Below are 24,445 nucleotides of genomic sequence, written 5' to 3' on the forward strand. Positions count from 1 at the left end.
AAAATTACAATTACAAAATATAATAAAACATTGTTTAATGCAACCAACATTGGGCTTGTTAATACAGCAAAACCAACACGAATTTTTTTTTCAAAACCAACACGAATTTATTCACTAGCGAAGCGAAAGCATGACGTCATTACTGAGAATTAGCGCATGCGCTGTGAGGGGGGGAACAGGGGGAACTGAATTCTCCGGAACACCGGCAATCCTCTCTCGGCCATATCTCGCGTCGCTTCCGTAGCAGAGCTGTATATGCGGACGCCGTCCTCGTAGAAGACCCGCATTTTTGCAGGAAAAGGAGTTTGGAAGCGTATTCCTTTTTCTTTTAATAGTCTTTTCACCTCCGCGTATTCTCTTCGCTTTTTTAACACCCCTGTTGCGTAGTCGTGGTCGAAATTTATGCGTTTTCCCTTCCACTCAAATCCTTTGTTTTTCCATGCCATTTTAATAATTTCTTCTTTCGTTCTATAGTCCAAAAATCTCACAATGATGGATCGTGGTGCTGATCCCCGTGGCGGTAGAGGAGTGAGGGCTCTATGGGCTCTTTCGATCTGTAAGTTCAAGTCCGTTGGTAATTGGAGGTTTTCTTTTAGTAGCTGTTCAATGAAGGCTATCATTGATGTGTAATTTTTTTCAGACTCTTCGGGTATTGAGTAGATTCGTATATTGTTGCGCCTATCGCGTCCTTCTTGATCAATTAGTTTGGCTTCGAGTTGATCGTGCAGTTTGATCATCTCCGTGACTACATCCTCTGTAGTTTGCATTCTGTCCTCCATTGCTGTTATCCGTTCCTCCGTTTCGTCAAGTCTTCTATTAGTTTTGTTGATGTCCTCTTTTAGCTCTTGGAATTGTTTCTTGCTATCTTGACGAAAATCCTTTATTTCTTTGAATATCGTCTTCAGATCAACCTCCGTTTCCCCCTCGCCCTCTCTGTGCTCGGTTAGCGGTTCCTCGTCGTTTACCTCAGTGACGTTTACCATGTTGTGTACAATTTTCTTGCCTTTAATCTTGTTTTGCCTCTCTTTTGTCATGACCATCCACTTCTTCCTACCAACTAGTAATTATATCGTCGAGTATTTACTCTTCGTTTAGGCCTTTTTATTCTCGTTGTCGGGAGCTAAGGTTATCACGCTGCCATCGTCTTCTCGCCCAAACCGGAAGTGCCTTGTTCTCTATTTCAATCTGGGGATGCTCATCCCAAGGCCTCTCGAAATTGGTGTGATACAAGATCTGTGAAAAGATGATGCCAACCATTGAGGAACTCAAGGACAACGCATACGAAGAGATGATGCCAACCATAGAGAACTTCCAGAGGTCTCCATAATTCTGGACCAGGCCGTATCCTGAGCAGATGCTGTGGTGGTCTTGAAGGAGTGGAGAGCATGAGACCTTGTGGGCAAGCCTGTACACCTGCCGGTGACCTATACTCACACCTGCAGCTTCTCCATGATGGACGTCCAGCGTTCTCCAGCCTCCGGCGCCTAGACTGCAGCTCTGCACAGGACTTTTGGCCAGAGAGGTAATGGTCATGCCCAACTGAGGCAGGTTTCTCTTGATGTTTTTTTCCATCACTTTTGTCAATTGGTAAAGTTTGTTCCTCGCCACTGTTGCCAGTGGCTTGGTTTGGGACTTGTAGAGCTGTGCATCGTTGGATTTGCTCTTCATTGTTTGGTCTTTCAGCTGTAAATATTAAACCACACTGAACTGAACTTTAACTCTGAAAACTGAACTGACAGTTTCAGTTTACTTGAACTTCTATGTTAAGCTGCTTTGACACAATCTACATTGTAAAAGCGCTATGGAAATTAAAAAAGATGTTGAATTTAATACTTCAAAAATTAGGCTAATGGTTTTAGCAACTCATATAAATATGTCATGGAAATAATAGGCAAAAAAAATATCAAAATGTTTCTGTTTTGTGTTGTTTATAATGGTTTAAATTGCTCAAAATAAGAAATGCTGAACGGCTTTTATAGCAAAACGGAAGAAAAGGCGGTATAGACATATTTTTGAAAACCACTGCAATGACAAATATTTTCCTGCTCAAATGAGTTATTTTGGCTCATATGAGTTCCTTTTGTGAATTAGAGGAGAGAAGAGCTTTATTTCACAACAGAATGGTCTGAGCTTATGAAAATTGATGAAAATATTTGAAGAGGTAATTTGCACAGGTAGATGGCTCATTTTTTGTGATTTTTCTGATGTCATGTTTTTATGCTGGGAATTAAAGAGGACAAAAACGGGAAACAACATGATTTATATAGTAATTGTTTTTTGGAGTAACTTTAAATTAACATTTAAATATCTACCTAACAACAACAATAATAAATAATAATAATAATAATAATAATAATAATAATAATAATATGACCTTGTCATTTTAATATGACAGAAACTTTTTATTATGTTCAAAACATGATTAAAAAAACTTTACTGCCATCCAGTGGAATAATATGAAACCTTCAGAAAGAGCATAGACCACACAGATCGTAACACAAATAAAACCTTAAAGTACAATGAACAAATATATGCATTATCCTATATGTAAAATTGGGAGGGTTCTCTGTAAAATAATACCATATTTATCAATCTCCAAATTATGTGAACAGGGCCAGAACCACGTGATTGCAAACAACCATTGCACATGATGAAAAGGTATCTAATAAACTAAAAGCTAATTGATTTACGAAATATCAAGGCGTATTTTACTTTTGTACTACACGGTGTTATTGTGAATATTTTCCGAGCAATTTTACCAATAAGAATCTCTAATATTGCGAATAAAAACAATAATATCCAGCTACTGCGGTTATTTTTCCAGCAGAGGGCGGTAAAACCACACCTGTCACTCACATCACCTCATTTAAAAAAATCAGTTTATCAACGGGAGATGTCCAAGACCGAATAACTAAGCGAATTAGTTTGGACTTATCAGCGAAATTTCAGGTAATTGTGTCTAATTGTCTTTATATATTTCTGTCTTGTGTTTCTGTGTGTGTCGTGTTTGTCGAACTCGTCGCTGAAAGTGTGTTTGTCTTTCACAGAAAATATCAGCATCATATTATTATTATTAACGTTACATCTTTTCACCTCACTACGATAAAAACGCGTTTCTCTTTTTTTTCTTAAATCTTTATTTCGCGTATTAAAGGTGTTAGTTTTATAACTTGGTGTTTTTAGTGTAACGCACAACATTGTAACCCCTTCAGACAGGAATTAAGTTTAAGGAAAACGTAGAAATACACTTTCTCCTGTTCTTGAGGCTTCCATAAATGAGACCAGATAAAAATAACAAAAAAATCTAGCATTTTTTGTCCATTTCTGTAGACATAAGGTCGAACCAGTTGTAGGCCTAACGTTTCTTCAAAAACAGCCTACCAACATGAAGTTAAATATATAATATTAGGCCTGCAAGTTAACTTATCAACTGGTGATCTTTAATTAAAGTTTCTTCTGAAGCTTACGAGCTTTAACAAAATAACATTTTCAGGTTTTACTTTCATTGACTGCTCAAAATTTGAACCTACTCTGTCCATTTTAGACATTAAAAGCAAGAGTTCACCCCAAAAATTCTGTCATCATTTAACCTACTCACACTTTACTTGTTTTATGAGTTTCTTTATTCAGTTGATCACAAAATAAGGTAAATTAAAGAAAGCCAGAAACCTGTTACCATTGACTTTAATTAGTTTTTCCTACTATGGAAGTCAATGGTTACAGTGTTTCAGTGTTTTTCTAAATATCGTATTTTGTGTTCAGCAGAATAAAAGAAACTCATAAAGGTTTGGAAACACTTAAGGGAGAGTAAAAAGTGTGTAAATGTATTTTATTTGGTTGAACTGTACATAAATAGACAAATCTACAGGGGTGAACTACAGATAAATAGACATTTAAAGGCATAGTTTACCCAAAAAATGAAAATTATGTCATCATTTACTTGCCCTTTACTTGTTTCAAACCCTTATAAGTGTATTTATTCAGTTGAACACAAATTCTAATTATTTGAAGAATGCTAGAAACCTGTAACCATTGACTTCTATTTGTTTTTTCTACTATTAAAGTCAATGGTTACAGGTTTTCAGCTTTCTTCTAAATATCGACTTCTTTGTTCAATTGAATAAAAAAAAAACTCATAAAAGTTTGGAAACACATAAGAGAGAGTGTAAATAATGAGTAAATGTTCACTTTTGGGTAAACAAAAACAAACATACATAAATAGACAAAAATATGTTGGGTAAATTAGAGATAAATAGACATTTAAAGGGATAATTCACCCAAAAAATGAAAATTCGGTCATTATTTACTCGTCCTTTACTTGTTTCAAACCTTTGAATTTTTTCCCTCAATTGAACACAAAATAAGATAATTTGAAGAAAGTTAGAAACCTGTAACCATTGACTTCCATAGTATTTGTTTTTCCTGCAATGGTAGTCAATGGTTACAGGTTTTCAGCTTTCTTTAAAATATCTTCTTTTGTGTTCAACAGAATAAAAGAAACTCATACAGGTTTGGAAACACTTTAGGAAGAGTAAATAATGAGTAAATGTAAATTTTTTAAGTGAACTATGCATAAAAAGACTAATAGACAATGGGTGAACTAGAGATAAATAGACATTTAAAGGGATAGTACACCCCAAAAAATGAAAATTCTGTGATCATTTATTAACCCTTTACTTGTTTCCAAACATTTATGAGTTTTTTTTGTTTTTTTTTTTCTATTGAACAAAAAATAGAATAATTTGAAGAACGCTAGAAACCTGTAACCATTGACTTCCATAGTAGGAAAAACAAATGGGAGTCAGTGTTTACAGTCGTTCAGTTTTCTTCAAAACATAATCTTTTGTGTTCAACAATAAAAGAAACTCATACAGGTTTGGAAACACATGAGAGAGAGTAAATAATGAGTAAATGTAATTTTTTAAGTGAACTAAATATAAATAGACATAGACACTGGATGAACTAGAGATAAATAGACATTTAAAGGGATAGTACACCCAAAAAAAATCTAAATTCAATGATCATTTACTCACCCTTTACTTGTTTCCAAACGTTTCTGAGTTTTTTTTTTCTTCTATTGAGCAAAAAAACCATTGACTTCCATTTTGTTTTTTCTACTATAGAAGTCAATGGTTACAGTCTTTTAGCTTTCTTCTAAATATTGTCTTTTGTGTTCAGCAGAATAAAAGAAACTCTTGAAGGTTTGGAAACACATGAGGGAGAGAAAATAAAGAGCCTAATAAAGAGCTATCCTTTAATAGTTCTGCATATCCTCCATCAGGGAGAGTCTTTATCGCAGAGAGGAAATAAAGCTCTCGGGCAGAAAGTCTGTCTTTGTTCTGAGATGAGATGTCAAACAGGGCTGATTTTATTAGCACTTTGTAGGCAAGCCAGAATTAATTTCCAAGTGTGAAAACAATCAGGATCCCAGAGTAATTGAAGCATAAATCATAGATGAATTGCCTGTGTTATAGAGGACAAGCTATGAAAACAGAGGACAAGCTATTTATGGCAGCTGATTAAAACTTAACAAGTCATTTTGTTTGCAAATTGGTATTCATTTATTCATTCATTTTCTTGTCGGCTTAGTCCCTTTATTAATCAGGGGTCGCCACAGCAGAATGAACCGCCAACTTATCCAGCAAGATTTTACGCAGCGGATCCCCTTCCAGCCGCAACCCATCTCTGGGAAACATCCACACACACAGTACGGTAATTTAGCCTACCCAATTCACCTGTACCACATGTCTTTTGACTGTGGGGGAAACCGGAGCACCCGGAGGAAACCCACGCGAAGGCAGGGAGAACATGCAAACTCCACACAGAAAAGCCATCTGAGCCGAGGTTTGAACCAGCGACCTTCTTGCTGTGAGGCGACAGCACTACCTACTGCGCCACTGCCTCGCCCCACATTGGTATTATATATATTTTTATTAATAATTAACCCCAGTATTATACTTAAATTAAACTTTTAATTTCATTAAATTGTTGTATTTTAATGTTGAACTGTACATGTCTCGTGCACTAGCGTAAAGATTTTGCTTTAATTAGATATTTTTTTTATTTTAATTGCAATAATTTAATAGTTTTTTAGACTTCAAATATCTAAAACTTTGATGTATATATTTACATATTCTGTATATAGATACCATTAAATTTGTTTTACTAACACTGGCCACTTTATTAGGTACACCCTGCTAGTATCATGTTGGACCTCTTTTTGCTTTCAGAACTGCTTTAATCCTTCATGGCATAGATTCAACAAGGTACTGGAAATATTCCTCAGAGATTTTGCTCCATGTTGACATGACAGCATCACGCAGTTGCTGCAGATTTGTTAGCTGCACATTCATGATGCAAATCTCCCTTTCCACCACATCCCAAAGGTGATCTATTGGATTGAGATCTGATGACTGTGGAGGCCATTTGAGTACAGTGAACTCATTGTCATGTTCAAGAAACTCATTGTCATGTTCAAGAACTCATTGTCATGTTCACTCTTTATGACATGGCGCGTTATCTTGCTGGAAGTAGCCATCAGAAGTACACTGTGGTCATAAAGGGATGGACATGGTCAGCAACAATACTCAGGTAGGCTGTGGCGTTGACATAATGCTCATTGGTACTAATGAGCCCAAAGTGGGCCAAGAAAATACCCCCCACAATGTTATACCACTACCAGCAGCTTGAACCATTGAGATGAGGCAGGATGGATCCATGCTTTCATGTTGTTGATGCCAAATTCTGACTCTACGGTCGAGACTCATCAGACCAGGCAACATTTTTCCAATTTCTTCTATCGTCCAATTTTAGTGAGCCTGTGTAAATTGTAGCCTCGGTTCCTGATCTTAACTGACAGGAGTGGCACCTGCTGTGGTCTTCTGCTGCTGTAGCCCATCTTTTTCAGACCATTCTCTGTAAACCCTAGAGATGGTTGTGCGGAAAATCCCAGTAGATCAGCAGTTTCTGAAATACTCAGAAAAGCCCGTCTGTCATCAACAACCATGATGTTCAAAGTCACTGAAATCATCTTTCTTCCCCATTCTGATGCTCGGTTTGAAAGGTAGCAGATCAATTTAACCATGCGATTGGCTGATTAAAGATTTGCATTAATAAGCATTTGGACAAGTGTATCTAATAAAGTAGCCGGTGTGTTTTTTCAAGCATTTCCCAAGTAATTCCTTTTTGTTTTAAATCTCTGGAGAAAGCCTTTTTAAAAGAAACTAAAATAAATTTCTTTTATTTTTTAAAAACAAAGATCAATATATATTTAATATATATATATATTTTCAGATTGGTTACAGAACAAACCACTGTTGTCCAAATACTTGCCTAATTAAGCCTTTAAATTGCACTTTAATCTGAATACAAGTATAATACAAAATGTAGTAAAATAGTATCTACTGTAATCAAGGCAAAGACAAAACAATAATAATTAGAAACTAGTAATTATTGTAATTAGTTATAATATACAGTTGAAGTCAGAATTATTAGCCCCCCTGTTTATTTTTTTCACCAATTTCTGTTTAATGGAGGGAAGATTGTTTCAGATTGAATGTTTTCACATTTTTAAGCATAATAGTTTTAAAAACTTATTTCTAATAACTGATATATTTTACATTTTCCATGATGACAGTAAATAATATTTTACTTGATATTTTTCAAGACACTTCTATACAGCTTAAAGTGACATTTAAAGGCTTAACTAGGTTAATAAGGTGAACTAGGCAGGTTAGAGTAATTAGGCAAGTTATTGTATAATGATGGTTTGTTCTGTAGATTATTGAAAAATAAATAAATTAGCTTAAAGGGGCTAATAATTTTGTCCCAAAAATGGTTTTTAAAAAATGAATAACTGCTTTTATTCTAGCCGAAGTAAAACAAATAAGACTTTCTCAAGAAGAAAAATAATATCAGACATACTGTGAAAATATCCTTGCTCTGTGAAACATAATTTGAGAAATATTTAAAAAAATAAAATAAAATCAAAAGGGAGCTAATAATTCTGACTTAAACTGTATATTTTAAATGACATTTAAACTAATTAAATTAATATGTATTGGTTATTTTCTTTATTTAAATTTTAATTCAATATTGTTTCCCATTTTTCTCGTTTACCAGTGTTCAACAAACAGAAATAAGGACATGAGTATTAGACTGGTGTTAGGTGTGGTTGTGAATCTCGAAAGGGCAAATAAAGGAAGTTCTGGTTATTTCTTCTCGCCGTCCTGAATGTTGTGGTTCTCCTCAGCCCTGGAGAATCTGCAGAGTTTGTTGTTCTTCACGGATGAGAGTCTCACTAACGTCAGCGCTCTTTCTTCTCCAAAACCTTCTGTGAACAAAAGCAGGATTGTGGTCTCAATCGCATCACGCAGACCCGCGGCAAAACACGTCACAGACCACAGCAGACTCACTGTTATGTTACACTATTTTTCTGTGACTAAAATAAAATCGTCTGAGTAAAGTATGAGTTTAGGTTTTGAATTTAGATTTTAAATGCGTGAATGATCTAACCAGAACAGAGCTATTATACAAACGATAAGCTGATAATTCAATTCAATTCAAGGGTATTTGTTAAGCTCTTTTCACAATAGTTACAGTTTCAAAGCAGCTTTACAAAACTTTCATTCATTCATTTTCCTTCCACTTAGTCCCTTTACTCATCAGGGGTTGCCACAGCGGAATGAACCGCCAACTTATTAAACTTATGTTTTACAACCCAGTACTGGGAAACACCCACTCATTCACACACATATATGGCCTGTTTAGTTTATTTAATTCACCCATAGCGCATGTCTTTGGACTGTGGGGGAAACCGGAGCACCCAGAGGAAACCTAAAGTGCCTAAAGTATTACTGATTTATCTACATTGTAAAACCCAACAGTCATCTTTATCAAATGAAATGTGTGTTGTTAACTCAATATACTGAAAGTTAAGTCTACTCATTTAAAAAGAGTTTTGAACTCAGCGTTGAGGGTAATGAGTTAGTTATGGGCTGCCTTGAACCGGGCCGAAGCACGCTTGTCCCCCCTCCCATCTCCACCGATGGCCCGCACTCGCATTACGTTCGGGCCTGAGCACGCTTACATCATTGATGATGCGCTGTTCAGTAAAAAGCGCTCTCGCTCAGCACAGTGGAGATTTCTTTAGTTGTATTGTTTTAGTCATTTGAGATGCGGTGACAAGCAGTCAAATATTTCGCTGAACAGATCCGCCACTTTTGACGCTCATAAACAATCATAAAGACCTCGTGCTGAAGGAATTAGGAGGTTTGCTGAAGGTGCAGCTGTCGGACACTGAGGGGTTTACGTATTTAAAAAACTGTTTGCTTACATTGAACAGCAAGAATGATTAATAAACACATATGAAACGGTCCTTTAAAAGTCATGTCTCGTCTTCAGTTTTCGGGCTCAGACACTCATTGCACTCACACACAAGTGTACCACGCCAAAGCCCAAGTGACCCGCGCTCTGGCACACATCTTCCAACCGGGCCAGGGCCGGCCAAGTGAACCGTGCCTGAGCCCAATTCAGAGCACTCACACTTCTCAAATGATACAGGAAATGGGCCTGGGCACGGTTCAGATAGCATATTGTGAGTACGCCCTAAATACCTCATTACTTCAACTTAAATGGAGTAAGTACACAGTACTCATTTAGATTCATTTTTAACTCAAATGGTTTGTAGCAATCAGTTTCCTCAAACTGTTTGAGTTACCTTAATTATTACCTAACTTATTGGGTTTTACAGTACTCAGTAGGTTTCAATTCAATTCAGCTTTATTTGTATAGCGCTTTTACAATGTAGATTGTGTCAAAGCAGCTTCACATAAATGGTCATAGTAACTGGAACAGTGTGGTTCAGGTTTTAGGTTTGAGTTCTCTTCTTTTAATGGGTTTTACTGTGCTCAAATTGCTTCCTTTACTCAAATGGATTAAGTTCACAATACTCAGTTGGATTAGTTTTTAAAACTTAAATGTTTTGTTGCAATCGGTTTTCTTAATTGGTTTGAGTTACCTTAACTTTTTAGGTTTTACAGTTTACAATAGAGACGTTACACACACAAAAAAGTATTTTCTTTTGTTATTATACCTGTTAAAGTAACACTTTCTGTGGCTTTTGTCAATACTGTGTTAAAACCGTGAGTAATGATGATAAAAGCTATTGTTGCAACCAGAAAAATCTGGTCCCGTCATTAGCCTCCCTGATGTCATGCGTGACGCTGAGGCTTTGATGTAGTAAAGCTGTGTTTTGTCTCTTTTCGTGCAGTGATGCTGAAAGCTGTTTCCTGGCTCTGCTCTTTGAAACGGCGGGCAGGATCGCTGGGTCAGAACCGAGCCTGATTCGGGCCTTAAGGGACTATCCTGTCGCCCCAGCGCTGTCATTTCAGTCACTTCCTCCACTTCCTGTTGACGCCACTTGGCACATCTGTACAATAAACACAGCCTTTCCTGCTCCCCGCCAGCCAACCGTCCAGGAGGTGAGACTCATCTACACACACATGCATGCACGCACACACACACACACTTGTACAGATATCTACAGCTGAAGTCAAAAGTATTAGCCTTCCTATTATTATTTTTTTCTTTTTCAAATATTTCCCAAACGATGTTTAACTGAGCAAGGGATTTTTCAAAGTATTTCCTATAATATGTTTCTTCTGGATCCTGTCTTACTTGGTTTATTTCAGCTAGAATAAAAGCAGTTTTTATTATTCTTTTAAATAATTTTAAGGTCAGTATTATTAGCCCCCTTAAACAATGCTAAATTGGCCAATTTTACAGCTGAGAAAACATGTTTACAGCCTGGTACAAAAGATGGTTTTGGTGACAGCTTGAGTGACAGCTAGGTCTCTCTGGTCGCTGTCACTTCACCTCAGCTGATTCCGGCTGATTAGCCGCTGAACTCAGCATATTCATTGCATTTTTGTTTTGTTTTATGTGGCTTAATTGCCTTTTGGATTGATTTCCTTCAATTATCAGATGATATGGCATGCTGTGTGCACTTAATTGTGCTCAAACCATTCAAGTTTCCCCCATTTCCCAGGTGAGTGAAATTATATACTTATATGCCATCTCTACAAATGTATTGGTTTTATTTAAGATCATTTATATTTTTTAGAGCTGTAATGCACTCCAGAATCTGAACAATTGATTAGCTTTAGGCTCTAGAACAGTCATCTGAAACGTTGTCATACAGTGTTATGCCTGGATTTCATCAATAGTCTTGCATTTACTAACACAGACTATATCTGAAGTATTTGGAAGAACTTCACAGTTTCCTCCTTTAGAAAAACATCATAAGAACAATGCTTACTGGCTCAATGTTTTACAACATTCATTCATTCATTTTCTTGTCGGCTTAGTCCCTTTTTTAATCCGGGGTCGCCACAGCGGAATGAACCGCCAACTTATCCAGCAAGTTTTTACGCAGCGGATGCCCTTCCAGCCGCAACCCATCTCTGGGAAACATCCACAGACACATTCACACACACTCATACACTACGGACAATTTAGTCTACCCAATTCACCTGTACCGCATGTCTCCGGGGAAACCGGAGCACCCGGAGGAAACCCACGCGAAGGCAGGGAGAACAGGCAAACTCCACACAGAAACGCCAACTGAGCCGAGGTTCGAACCAACGACCCAGCGACCTTCTTGCTGTGAGGGGACAGCACTACCTACTGCGCCACTCCTGTTTTACAACAGTGTTTTTAAAAGACTCAACACTTTATTGATATAGTGTACAACCAAGCACATGTGGTCAGAACACAAACGAGTCGCATGTAATGAAGAATTAAATATTTCTCCTAAAGAAAAGCCCGTCTAAGCACAATGCTAGCAGGCATCTGTAGCTCCACTGACGCTCCACTTTCGTGCCCTTGTTTGGTATCCCGCGGTCAGTGTGATGACGCGCAAACAAAATCACGACAGTTGGCCGCGCATACTTGTAGCTTCATTTGCGCTCTTCAGAGACCTATGGGCAGGCCCGGATTAAGAATTCAAGGCCCCTGGGCACAATGTCTAGTATGCCCCCTACCTGGCCGCACCCCTGTGGTTTTATTAATAAAAAATTTTATAATTTTTATGTGACACTTTAAAAACGTTTTTACCATCACTTCAGAGCAGTAAAGTGTAAAATCACAATCAATTATAAAATTATAGTTCCTTATGGTTGATGGATGCATCTTTTTAAATATTAGATATGAAATGTCTGCTGTAGGGCAGACATGCAGCAGTTTTTAGCTGATGTTTGTAATGTTTTAACCCACAGCGGGATAAAGGGAGGGATGCAGGTCGAGCTTTTGTTGGACACACAGACCTCTGTTGCTCTGCCAGATTCAACATCTCTAAAGCAGTGCCCGCTGTCCAAACACTGGGCAGAGTCATCTGGAGAAAGCCTGTGAAATTCAACATGCCCGGAGGAATATGCGAGCGCTTTATAGTCATCCTGACTGGATATTTTTGCATCGGCCAGGCTTCCTGCAGCACGCAATTTAGATAAGAGCGCTGAGAACAAAGATCCTCACGACTCATTCTCAGCTTTCAAACGGCATGCTTCAAAACAAATGATTTTAGGGATATTTGCAGTATAAAAATCTGATGTTTAATGCAGTAATAGGGCATTTTTAGTGTGCATATCTGCTTCATGCATTGTAACATGCTGCTGCTGTACAAGTCACATATGGGCTGAAACAGTAAGTATTTTCATCACAGGCAAGTTTTCAACACTACTTGAGAAAAAGAGTCAAAATAGACGATTCTAATTTTTAAAGGACAATAGCAATATTTGTTATCAAATAAAATAGTATGACTAGGGTCTGACAGATCATTTAAATATTTCAGACCCACACTTTTCACATGTTTTAGACATGTTTCACATTCAAATGTGGATTTTCAAAATGCACAAAAAAAACAAAGTCTGATTTAAACAATACAGGCTTATTATTTAACTACAGTGGGGAAAATAAATATTAAACACGTCATTTTTTTCCTGGGAATAATATTTCTAAAGGAGCTGTTGACATGGGATTGAACCAGATTTTGGTAAAAACCCAAACAATTCAAAAATAAAACAAAAACAAACAGATCTAGAAATGAATTCTGTGATAAAACTATGAAATGACACAAGGAAAAAGTCCTGAACTCTGAAATGTATTTAATTCTTTATATAAAAGGCTTTTTTAATGATGGCAGCTTAAAGACGCCTCTCACATGGAGAATGAAATCACATTCATTGAGTCTTTCAAAGACTTCAACAGGGTGTAAAAATCTTGATTGGTTCTGTGGGTTTCGTCTATCAAATCTGAGCTTTATTTTGTATTTTCTATTGTATTCAAGTCAGGTGATTGGCTGGGCCATTCTACAGCTTGATTTCTTTCTCTGAAAGCATTTGAGAGTTTCCTTGGCTGTGTTTTGGATCATTGTCTTGCTGAAATGTCCACCCTGACATTTTCATCATCCTGATAATGTTGATGTTGGACTGAAGCAGCTGATATTCATTTACAATGACAAAGGGCAGAGGGTTGCTGAATAACTACTGAGAGATTTCAGCTGCTGTCTGGGCTTTCACTGCCTTTTTTTTTTTTTTTTGGTTATTACCAACATTGGGAGAATTTTCCTGTTTTTTTTTTATTATTTGTTTTTATTTTTATTTTACTTGTTTCTTTTATTCTTGTTTATGTAAAGCACTTTGTATTGCCACTGTGTATGAAATGTGCTATATAAATAAACTTGCCTTGCCTAAAACTGCAAAAAAGTACTTTAACATGTTTAATTGCAATTTTTAGGCGAAATGAACACTACAAGGCGGTATGACGTCAACAACTTCTGTTCATTTTCTCACTAATGATATTAACAGGAACATATTATTGAAGAATAATTTATTATTTTCATGCAGTTCTTTGCACAACACCACATACATAAATACCACAAAACAACGTGACATTGTCTACTATATATTATCGAATATGTCTTTTCTCCAACATATGCTTTTAACAACACTATTGGTTAGGTTTAGGGAGAGGTTTAAGTCAGTGGTTCGCTGGGTAATCTGTATGACAAGCTCCGCCTTCTCCTTGACATGTACAAGAGAGATGTGTATCCAAAACATATAACAAAATGCACCCAAAGTAACCTATTTCAGATTTGCAAAAATGTCAACACAGGCTCATTGTGTAGATGTACTCCTGTATACAATTCTCTAGAGCACGAATTTTGTAGCCAGAGGTCCGTCTAAATGAATTTCGTCTTTAAAATGAACGCTACAGGGCGGTATGATGCAGCTAACGGCTTCTGTTCCTTTTCGTGCTACCAGCTGACTACTTACCTCCGCATGGGTGGCCTTTCTGGTGTTACCAGTCTACCCAGTAGCTTGCCGTGTATGTCGGCGGACCTGGGATGCGGAGCAGAGTTGACTGTGACGAAGAGGTTCTAGTCCGATGTGCTCAGCCTGCTGGTTTGTCCATTTACACACATTTTTATTATCACATGATCCAAAACACAGCCAAGGAAACTCTCAAATGCTTTCAGAGAAAGAAAATCCAGCTGTAGAATGGCCCAGCCAATTGCCTAACTCGAATCCAATAGAAAATGCTAGATCAGATTTAATAGACGAGACCCACAGAACCATCAAGATCTTTACACTGTTAAAGTCTGTGGAAAAACTCAGAAAAACCTGAGTTCAGGACTTTCTCTTTCTGTCATTCGATTGTAATTACACAGAACTTATTTTTCAGATTTTAGTTTTGTTATAGTTTAATGTTTGTATTTTTGGGGTTTTTACCAAAATCTGGTTCAACTCCTTGTCAACAGCTCCTTTAGAAATATTATTCCCAGAAAAAAACATGACGTGTTCAATACTTGCTCTCCCTGCTGACAATAAAAATAATAATAATAAACCTACATCTTGGATAAAGGGGTGAGTAACAGCAAACCTTTTGATTTTGGTTGTATGGCTTGTCAGAATTCAGAAAGTAACCTCGTGCAGAACAGTCCAACAAATGAATTCTTCATACAAAATAAATACAAAATGCAGGATAAACAATAAAAGATACTGTAAATCCCGATGCTTACAGTCCTTCGAGTGCTTGATATCATTGTGTTTTCAGGCAGGGAAACAGATGGAGCAGCATTCCAAGCAGATCTCCAGACAGTCTGAAGATTGGCAGCAGTCCTCCAGTATCCCACAATCCAGCAGGGCAGAGCAGGAGTCCTCAGCGCAGCAGGCCAGACCTCCGCCGGCCGCTTCACCACAGCAGCAGAGAGCATCACACTCTAGACCACAGGCCAAACACTGAGCCACGGCCGAACACCAGGACAGCACCTCGCAGAACAGGCAGGCCAGTATACAGTGCGCACAGCAATCTGAAACACACACACAAACATAAATAATTGATTATTTGTTCAAACTACTTATTTAAAATGAGCTGAAACAACACAATTCTTGAGTTTTTTGGGGGGGGACAACATAATTGTTTTATGTTCAATACACTTAAATTTGTCAAAACTAATAAGCTAACTTACTTCATGTTGTCCACAACACAAATCAATTTTGTGGAACCCAACCATTTTTACAGTGTCTGCAATTATTATTATTATTATTATTTTATATATTTCTCAAGAGACCCCATAACAGCACTGTTTGGAATCCTGCCAGAATATGTTGAATTAAATTCATTTCAGGCTGATAGTGAAGCCTTTGCAACCTTACTGGCTAGGCGACTTATTCTTATGAATAGGAAGTCAGCAGCTTTCCCTTCTTATATTGGCAATGGGTTTTTGATTTCTTACATGTTCTTCAAATGGAAAAGATTTAGTTTGCAATTAAACAAAAGCCAGAACAGTTCCAGAAAGTCTGGAGCCATTTTCTAAATTTCTTTAAGTAGACACCTATATCTTAATTGCCCATTTTCTTTCCTTCGCATTATTTATTTATTTATTTGTTTATTTATTCACTTATTCTTATTTTTGTTATCCTATGTTTGTATATCTTTGTTTATATATGTGGTATTTTACCCTTTAATTTCTATACTTATTTAGTGTATGATTATGTTTTCCTGATCATTTCTTGTTTGGTGAATTGTATTAGTGCGTAAGTATATATATATATATATGTATACATATATATATAAATATTTTTATCAAGTGGTACTTAACCAAGTGGTTATTTTTTTTCTATCTGGAGAAAGTCTTGTTTGTTTTATTTCCGCTATAATAAAAGAAGTTTTTAATTGTTTAAAAAACATTTTAAGGTCAATATTATTAGCCCCCTTGGGCAATCTTTTCTTTAGATTGGCTACAAAACAAACCACTGTTATACAATGACTTGCCTGATTACCCTAACCTGTAAAAAGTGATTAGTTGACTTTTGTCATGACAATTTGAAAATTCCATGATTGACTAAAGCCCTGCTCACACTGAGATTTCAGCCACGATTTTGTCATCTGAAACAAATTTGGGAAATTCTAAAAGATTCGTGAAATCCTCGGCTAAAATCGGTAATCTTCGTTGGTGATATTGACATGTTCACTCAAAGCCGTATAATGCCCGTTGTGATCAGATTTGTTCTCAGATGAAGTTCTGGCAGTTTCCTGTTGTGTGACAACAGCTATGATGAGAGTCAATCCAAGAACCAATAGGAGCTCAGAATTGAATAACGCAATCCATGCGACAATTCAAATGACCGCGGGGAAATGTCGAAACAGTCTTTATCTTCATGGTTTTATAATTGAAACACACTGTGTGCAACATTGAGATTGTTTAGGTTTGCTGTAAGAAATCATTTTAGAACGCAGGATAGTGAAAGTGTTTTGCAGGGAGTTACATCAAACTCCGGGGGTGTTTTCTTTTGTGTTTGGCTCATCTTCATGTCGTTCAGTCTGACTTTATGACTGCTGAGATCTTACAGTGTGCCATGAGAGCTATGTTTGTGCAGTATGACATGCTATGATCATTTAGGATTATAAAAAATCTCACAGTGTGAGCCGGCCTTTAGAGACAAAGGGAGGACTTTCTCCCTCTTATATCAGTTACTGTATCTGCTGTATATTTCCACAACCTACAAAGACAAAGAAATAAACAAAATTACCTCATGTATCTCATGCTAGGTCGCTGAAACCATATCTTTAGACAGAAACACAATATTTCATAAACATCCAAGTGTTTATTTTATATGTGTTTATTTTAAAATGCTCAAGTCATTCTGATATCATTAAGGAAGTAACATTTTGATTTTTTTTCACAGTTTTAGTAGTATTTTTTTTTCTAATGTCCTTTATCATCAATTGTGTTTACACACATGTTTTCAACATGCAAAAACATTGACACTAATAATGTGTGATCCCACCGTACTATTACTACCATACTAAATACGATTTGCTTCAATACATTAGAAATACTCACAAACTCATGCTATTACAAAACATCAAGTAAAATGCTCTCTCAGTATTTTAAGTCACCGCTATCTAATGTGCAAGAATATTTATGGTCTGGCTAAGTGTGAGTTCATCAAACAGAGATGTGTGACCTAACGGAAAGAATTATCAAACGCTGACGTGAAGGGAGCATTAAACACATGAAGATATATCCACAGGCCAGTCCCAGTGTCGCTGAAAGATAAGAGCAGGCCATGTATTTACGAATAGCCCTGTGGGTGGAGGCCGCTTTTCAAACATGACCCACATGCTCTTATAATACATGAAAATATTGTCTTTAAAATCTGAGCATGGATTGAACCAATAGATACAGTTAACATTTGTCTAAAATCTGTATTCTTTTGCAAATATTTACAAAGTGATGTTTAATAGAGCAAGAACATTTTCACAGTGTTTACTATAATATATGTTTTATTTCTTAAGTTTGGCTGGAAAAAAAGCAGTTTGACAAAGATTCACAAAACAAATCTATTAATTTTTGTTAATGTAACTAATATTAATCAGTTTATCGAGTTTCATCTATTTTTTTTAGATATACAAAGTTTAGTTTAATATTTTTATTCAGTTTGACTGATGTAAGTTAAGATGACTTATAAGTCTTATTGTTTTTAGTTTGGCCAGAGTTTATATATATATTTATTTTTAACAGTTTTGTGGTCTATATTATTATCCCTTAAGATTTATTTTCGATATGATTTTTTTTTCAAACCACTGTTATACAATAACTTGCCTATACTGTAAAAACAATGTGACAAAAGTCATGAAAACAAAAATTTTTAATCTAATAAAACTAGTTAGTTAAAAAATGTGTTAATATTTGTAACTAATATAAATTAAACAGATTTTTTGTAGTATACAAAGTTTAACTTAATATCAGTCAGTTAGACTGATGTTAGAATTGTCGCCTCACAGCAAGAAGGTCGCTGGTTCGAGCCCCGGCTGGGTTAGTTGGCATTTCTATGTGGAGTTTGCATGTTGTCCCCGTGTTGGCGTGGGTTTCCTACAGGGCTTAATTTGTGCCGGAACACGCCGGATCCGTATCTGGCACCTCTGAGATCTGATCCAGCACCTCATTTTACTGATCCCCCTCCTCAACCACCCTTCTCCTCTGTCCATTGTTCACTGTCGCTTTCTTCTGCGACTCCCCAACTCTCTTCACTGTCATCCGCGACACCCCCACCCCGCTCACTTTCGTCCGCAACACCCCTCCGCGATCCACCACCCCCCACTTCTGCTCCACACTTTTTGCCGGATCGATTAGCCCGATCTGTTCCGGGTCCTCACAATTCACAAATTAAGCACTGGTTTCCTCTGGGTGCTCCGTTTTTCCCCCCTCCAGCCCAAAGACATGTGCTATAGGTGAATTGAATAAACTAAATTGGTCGTAGTGTATGTGTGAATGAGTGTGTATAGGAGTTGTGGCTGGAAGAGCATCTGCTGCGCAAAACATATGATAAGTTGGTGGCTCATTCCACTGTGGTGACCCCTGATAAATAAAGAGAGGAAGCCGAAGAAAAATTAATGAATGATGTAAGTTTTGTTGACTGTAAAAGTTCCTTGGATTGAACTAAAAAAATTATATGCAGCAAGATATTTTTAATGTGTAGTTAACACAACAAACTTAAGTACACTGTAAAGATTATATGACAAAAAGTCATGAAAACAAATGTTTTATGTTACTTGAACTTATATTAATCAGTTAATTTGGTTTCAACAAATTTTTGAAAATTCTTTTAGTTTGAGAAACTTTAACTTAATATTTTTACTTTGATGTAAGTTGAGATGACTATAAAAGTTTCTTTAATTCAAAAAAATAAATGTAAGCAGCAAGAACATTTTTACAGTGTATTTAAATGGCACTTTAAGCTGAATACTAGTATCTTGTAGAATCACCGGTTAATTATTATATTACAAAAGAAATTAGGGCAAGACTTTAAAATAATGGTCCATTAATTAATGTTAAAGTTAGTATTAGTAATAAATTTTTTACAATATTTATTCATGTTTGTTAACATTAGTTAATGTTAGGTTAAATAACGTTTAAGTTAGTATTATTTAGTAAGTATTTAGTGCTGTCGTCTCACAGCAAGAAGGTCACTAGTTTGAGCCTCGCCTGGGTCAGTTGGCGTTTCTGTGTGGAGTTTGCATGTTCTCCCTGCTTCGGTTTCCCCCACAGTCCAAAGACATGCGGTACAGGTGAATTGGGTAAGCTTAATTGTCTGTAGAGTATGAGTGTGAATGAGTGTGGCCCAGAGATGGGTTGCGGCTGGAATGGCATCCTCTGCGTAAAACATATGCTGGATAAGTTGGCGGTTCATTCTGCTGTGGCGACCCCGGATTAATAAAAGGACTAAGCCGAAAAGAAATTGAATGAATGAATGAATAAATAAGGTTAGTTCATGTTAACTCACAGTGCATTAAATAATGTTAACAAGCACAACTTTTAATAATAATTTTAATAATGCATTAGTTCATGTTGGACTATAATTAATAAATGCTTTGCAAGATTATTTATACTTGGTTAATGCTTGTAAAAACATTATCTAATGGACCATTTTTTTAAAGTGTTATCGAAATAAGTTATTAAAACTACTATGTTTAAAAATATGTTGAACAAAAAATTCTCTCTGTTAAAAAAAACAGTTGGGAAATATTTTTCGAACAATTAAAATTTCACGCTAATAATTTTCACTTCAACTTTTCTTACCATCTCCAGCCACTCTCTGAATCTGAGTCGCATCGCCGTTGAAACTCTTCTGGCTCTGGGAGGTGGAGGACATTTGTTTTCTGGGAGGTTGTTTGTGTCCGTTGCATTTTGCATGTGGGTTGCATTTCTGTTGTGCTGCAGGACGAGATGTCGAAACTTGTGGTGAAGAAGCAGGAGGTGAACAGGTCACAGCGCACCCATTGACTACTGGAGAAGTGCCATTGGGAAGACAGGGCTTCACTGAAAGGTATTAAATTGACATTATAATATATAAAAGTTCAGTAAGTGCTGCATTTTATTATGTTACAATTTGTGAAGTATATACAAATCCATATAATTCAAATGCATTGACCTAAAGTACTAAGCACAAACTTAAACCTTTTAGATAAGTGGACAGAAGCTGCTCAAGGAAACAGTCTTTATTATTATGGCACGCGTCTGACAGTCAATACATGATTTGATTGATGTGGAGTTTATAGAGAAAGTGTGATCGATGGCCAAATGGCTTTAAAGATAATGGAATACAGGTGTTTTTTATTCGTTTTTGTCTGTATATATTTTCTTAACTTTGATAGCATGTGGCGTCCCCTGGTGGTTTGGAGGTATTGCATATGGAAGGTTTAGCTACAGTTTGTGTATAATTTAACTTATATGTTGTGTGCTGCCACCTGCGTTTTACAGGATTTTATTATAGAGAGGTATCAAAATATGTGTGAAATACAAGCAAGTTTTAAACAGGAGAGAATGGAAAAATATAGGAGAATCCTAAAAAGAAAACATGAGTATTGAGAAGTATATGAATATGTTAAAAACATTCATTATAATTAATTATATTTTTGATGCATACAAATATAATTACCATTGCCTTTATCTATTTTGTGTGAAATTGTAGGTATATGATCAGGAAGCAGTAAAGCATCATCACTGGTTGTAACACCATCTATCAGCGACTCGTTGCTTCCGCTGTGAACAGTCTCAGTCAGGACAGGACCTGTCAGACAAACAATAAAAATCTAAATGACATTTTGCTTTCATACTTTTTATTAGGACATGATATTGAAGGATAATGCATAAATTATTTGATAAGTGATATGCGATATGCTATAAATGAATGTTTTTACAACCAACGTATGTTTTATATTATTTCATGGGAGAAAAAAGCATCACAACAACTTCTGAAAGTGAACAACTTATTTTTACTGTTGCATAAAACAATTTAGACATTTCATCAACTTAAAGTAAAATAAATAAAATAATCATCACCACCAATTTGCAGTTATATCAACCTGAAAACATCAAGAACAACCAGGGACAAAAACACTTGTAACAGAGTGGAGATACTGCTCTGCTATTTGATAGCTTTTGTAACGTGACTAATTTGCTTAATCATATTCAGTCATCCATTCTAAAATTATTACAAATTTATAAACAAAAACAAACAAAAAAAAACAGCTTTGCCACTCTGCTTGGTCTCAGAGATGCATGTATTAATGTACAGGGTTTGCATGGGTGCTGGAAATCTGTGAAAATACTTGACTTTTTAAAGGATCATGACACCCCCCACTTTCGGTTCAGGTCCACCTCAGAATTTTGTCAAAATATGCATAACAGTGGGCGTGGAGCTCCGGTGAATCGGTGTTAGCTAATGTGGACTGCTATCAATCATAAGTGCATGCTCCTCTCGAAATTAGTTTATTAATACACTTCACAAAGTGATATATTGTCTGGTTTGATGTTGTACATTACACTACAAAAACCTTAATGATGAACTGCCAGTACATTTTCTGTTATTTTTCAGGATTTTTTCTCTACATATTATTTCTTATACATTATTTTAAACTACTAAAATGTCAATGAAAGTCACTTTAAATTTTTTTCACTTTAAATTTCACATAAATAAATGGAAAACACTTGTGAATCACAAAATACGAAAACTGTTGGTTGCATTGTGATATTGATGCTGAAACGATATATTGTGCTTTGCTTGTTTACTCCAAACCCTTGTGATATGTTTATCATGATATGCACAACCGCAAAATATTGCACAGCCCTATTATTTATTCAGAATAAATGAAGCATAAATGCTAAATAGGCTCAGATTTGCTTTATAAACATCTCACCTGTGTCTTCAGGTTTGCCGGTGGCCTTTGGTTGTGTTGTGTGAACAGGACTGTCCTGCCCTCCGTCCTGCTGTTGGACATCCATGGCTTCTGTCTCCATTTGAGACGCTTGACTCGAACTCTGAAAACACATCCAGCAAGAGCTCATATGCATGAAATCAGCCTGGCTGTTTGTGGGGTAGAGGTCATAATGAAAACCTCTAACATGGTGACTTTTATCCTCTAAAACTCCATGAGAAAGAAAATCTGACTTAAAGTGCGCAAAACATGCTCGTCTGCTGCTAGGAACTGGCCTGAAGTGGTTTGGGAAGTTGACTAATATGACTAACATCCTGCTGAGTCAAACCAAATTGACAATATCATCAAAGCCCAGGAGTCATAATAAACATTTTAGATAGTTGTTTGCTGTTTTAAGGATCTGCCCGTGTCTTACCTGTAGGGTTTTATTGTTCTGTCTCCAGTTAAAAGCTTGTCCCCGTCTGACCCTGTTTTTGAGTCAGCTTATATGTCCACCTTTCCCGTTACTCATTTGTTTTTTCATATTTTATTGAATCTGCTTGCATTTTAATCTTTGTTTTATTACATTTGTAGCTTGTCTTATCAATACACCAAGACTAATTCCTTGTTCATGTACGCCCATTAAAGGGCTTCTGAATCTGACTTAAGTCAATGCGGTCTCTCTCTCCAATGCTGATTAGATCTGAAACACATTTTCAAGCAGTACTCTATCCAATTAAAAATGTATCTTTCATTTCAGTTTAATATTATTTGTTTTATTTTTTAAATCAAGTAATAGACTTTTTATATTCAAAACATAGTCAAATAAAGAGTTTTTGATTACGAACTCAAATCTGATTGGCTGATAGCTGTCATATATTTTAGTAATATCAGTATCCGTACAGCCTCTTTACCCTTTGTGTATTACTCCGCCCACATACAGCCAGCAACAAGCAGACACTACAGTTTCACAAATATTACTGCCGTTAGACAACAAATTATACTTTTGAGGCATTTTTTAGTTGAGAATGTAGTTACTGTGCAGGTTATTTGCAAGAATAGTGCCTATTTTAAAATATTTACAATTTCTGAGAGACAGCTCGTCAGCGACAGTTGACGTTTTCTATCCACAAGATGGCGACAGAACCGCATAATAAGCCCTTACGCTTAGAAGATATAACACTCTGATTTCTGACTATAGCAGATCAAATCAATATTAAACTGGTAAGAACACCAGCCAACACTTCCGTTTTTCATGGGAGTATCTTGTATTTTAGATCAGTCTCCTGCAAACATCCCTGTTTTATTTCTTTAAAAAGAAACAAAACTCCTGTAAGTTCAGCCACCCCCCTCTTTGGTACAGTCTATAAACTAAACACCCCCGGGTTGCCCACTTTGGGACAGTACCCGATCGAAGCGGCTGCCCAAAACCCGCTGCATCCTATCCTGATTCTCTCGTGTTTAGCGTTTTTCCTTTTCAAAAACACAACAGCAGTCTGGTAACGTTAGTGGATTCGTTGTTAATTTCGGGGTTAATTATTGTGAAATTCCGATTGCAACAGAGAAATACTGATGACTGTAACACTGTAAGAATATATCTCTGTACATGGATTGCATTTCATGTCACATTTAGCCTTAAAACCTTAAAGTGTTAGCAAGAATCAGCAGTTTTGTCATCACTTTAGACAGAGTAATTCAAACACTAGCTCTAAAGTGATGTTGGTGAATTAGTAACAACTTCTGCTGTTTTGACGTCAGCTGTAGATGTGAATGAATGGCGGAAGAAAATAGTTCCTAATAAAAAAGGGTTTTTAGACTCTCTATGTTTGATTTTCTTATTTATATACAGGATTGTGATGTTAAACTGTAGTATAAATGCAATATCACATGAGTAGCAGTGCGATATGGCTGTATATACTGTATATGCTGATATACAGCCATATCGCACTGCTACTCATGTGATATTGCTAATTTGACCAATGTAAAAATGTAAGGTTATTCACACAGGCCAGTGCATGCGTATCAAACAGAAACTCAATATTGTAATGACCTGACCTACAGCACTATAATTAGGTGCATCATGGGAAATGGTTTAGAGTTAGTTTATGTGTTATATTAGTTAAAATACATTGGTTGTTCTTCTATAATCTTTATGTGTTTAAATTTGAGTTGGCTTCAGAGATTT

General features: G+C 36.3%; 1 protein-coding gene and 1 long non-coding RNA gene across 15 annotated transcripts in view; one reads left to right on the forward strand and one right to left on the reverse strand.

Moving 5' to 3' along the window:
- The window catches only part of zgc:113363, a 34,535-nt gene that overhangs the window by 8,486 nt on the left and 1,604 nt on the right, over positions 1-24,445 (reverse strand). Inside the window, exons 2-6 of one of the 5 annotated variants that reach the window (XM_087263938.1) lie at positions 22,264-22,384; positions 21,003-21,134; positions 20,144-20,383; positions 15,077-15,367; positions 9,756-10,492 (exon numbers count right to left, since the gene is read on the reverse strand). In XM_087263938.1, the coding sequence (XP_087120064.1) occupies positions 15,108-15,367; positions 20,144-20,383; positions 21,003-21,134; positions 22,264-22,363 (732 nt within the window). In that variant the 5' untranslated portion in view covers positions 22,364-22,384 and the 3' untranslated portion in view covers positions 9,756-10,492; positions 15,077-15,107. Of the gene's footprint in view, positions 1-9,755; positions 10,493-12,585; positions 15,368-20,143; positions 20,384-21,002; positions 21,135-22,263; positions 22,595-24,445 lie in introns of those variants that run through there. The other 4 variants (XM_087263937.1, XM_087263939.1, XM_087263936.1 and 1 more) reach the window with 4 other exon arrangements.
- On the forward strand, positions 219-24,081 carry si:dkey-242k1.4. Of its 10 annotated transcripts, none has more exons than XR_015497561.2 (6): positions 219-1,522; positions 10,271-10,481; positions 10,984-11,047; positions 15,112-15,342; positions 20,285-20,390; positions 22,276-24,081. It is a non-coding gene; the product is annotated as a si:dkey-242k1.4 (long non-coding RNA). The 10 variants fall into 10 exon arrangements; XR_015497565.1 differs by lacking the exons at positions 219-1,522; positions 10,984-11,047 and adding exons at positions 2,863-2,949; positions 9,403-9,595 and having other exon boundaries at positions 20,153-20,390; XR_015497568.1 differs by lacking the exons at positions 219-1,522; positions 10,984-11,047 and adding exons at positions 2,863-2,949; positions 9,403-9,595.

This window comes from Danio rerio, chromosome 8 (genome assembly GCF_052040795.2).
Source record: "Danio rerio strain M-AB ecotype USA chromosome 8, GRCz13ab, whole genome shotgun sequence".
Taxonomy (NCBI): domain Eukaryota; kingdom Metazoa; phylum Chordata; class Actinopteri; order Cypriniformes; family Danionidae; genus Danio; species Danio rerio.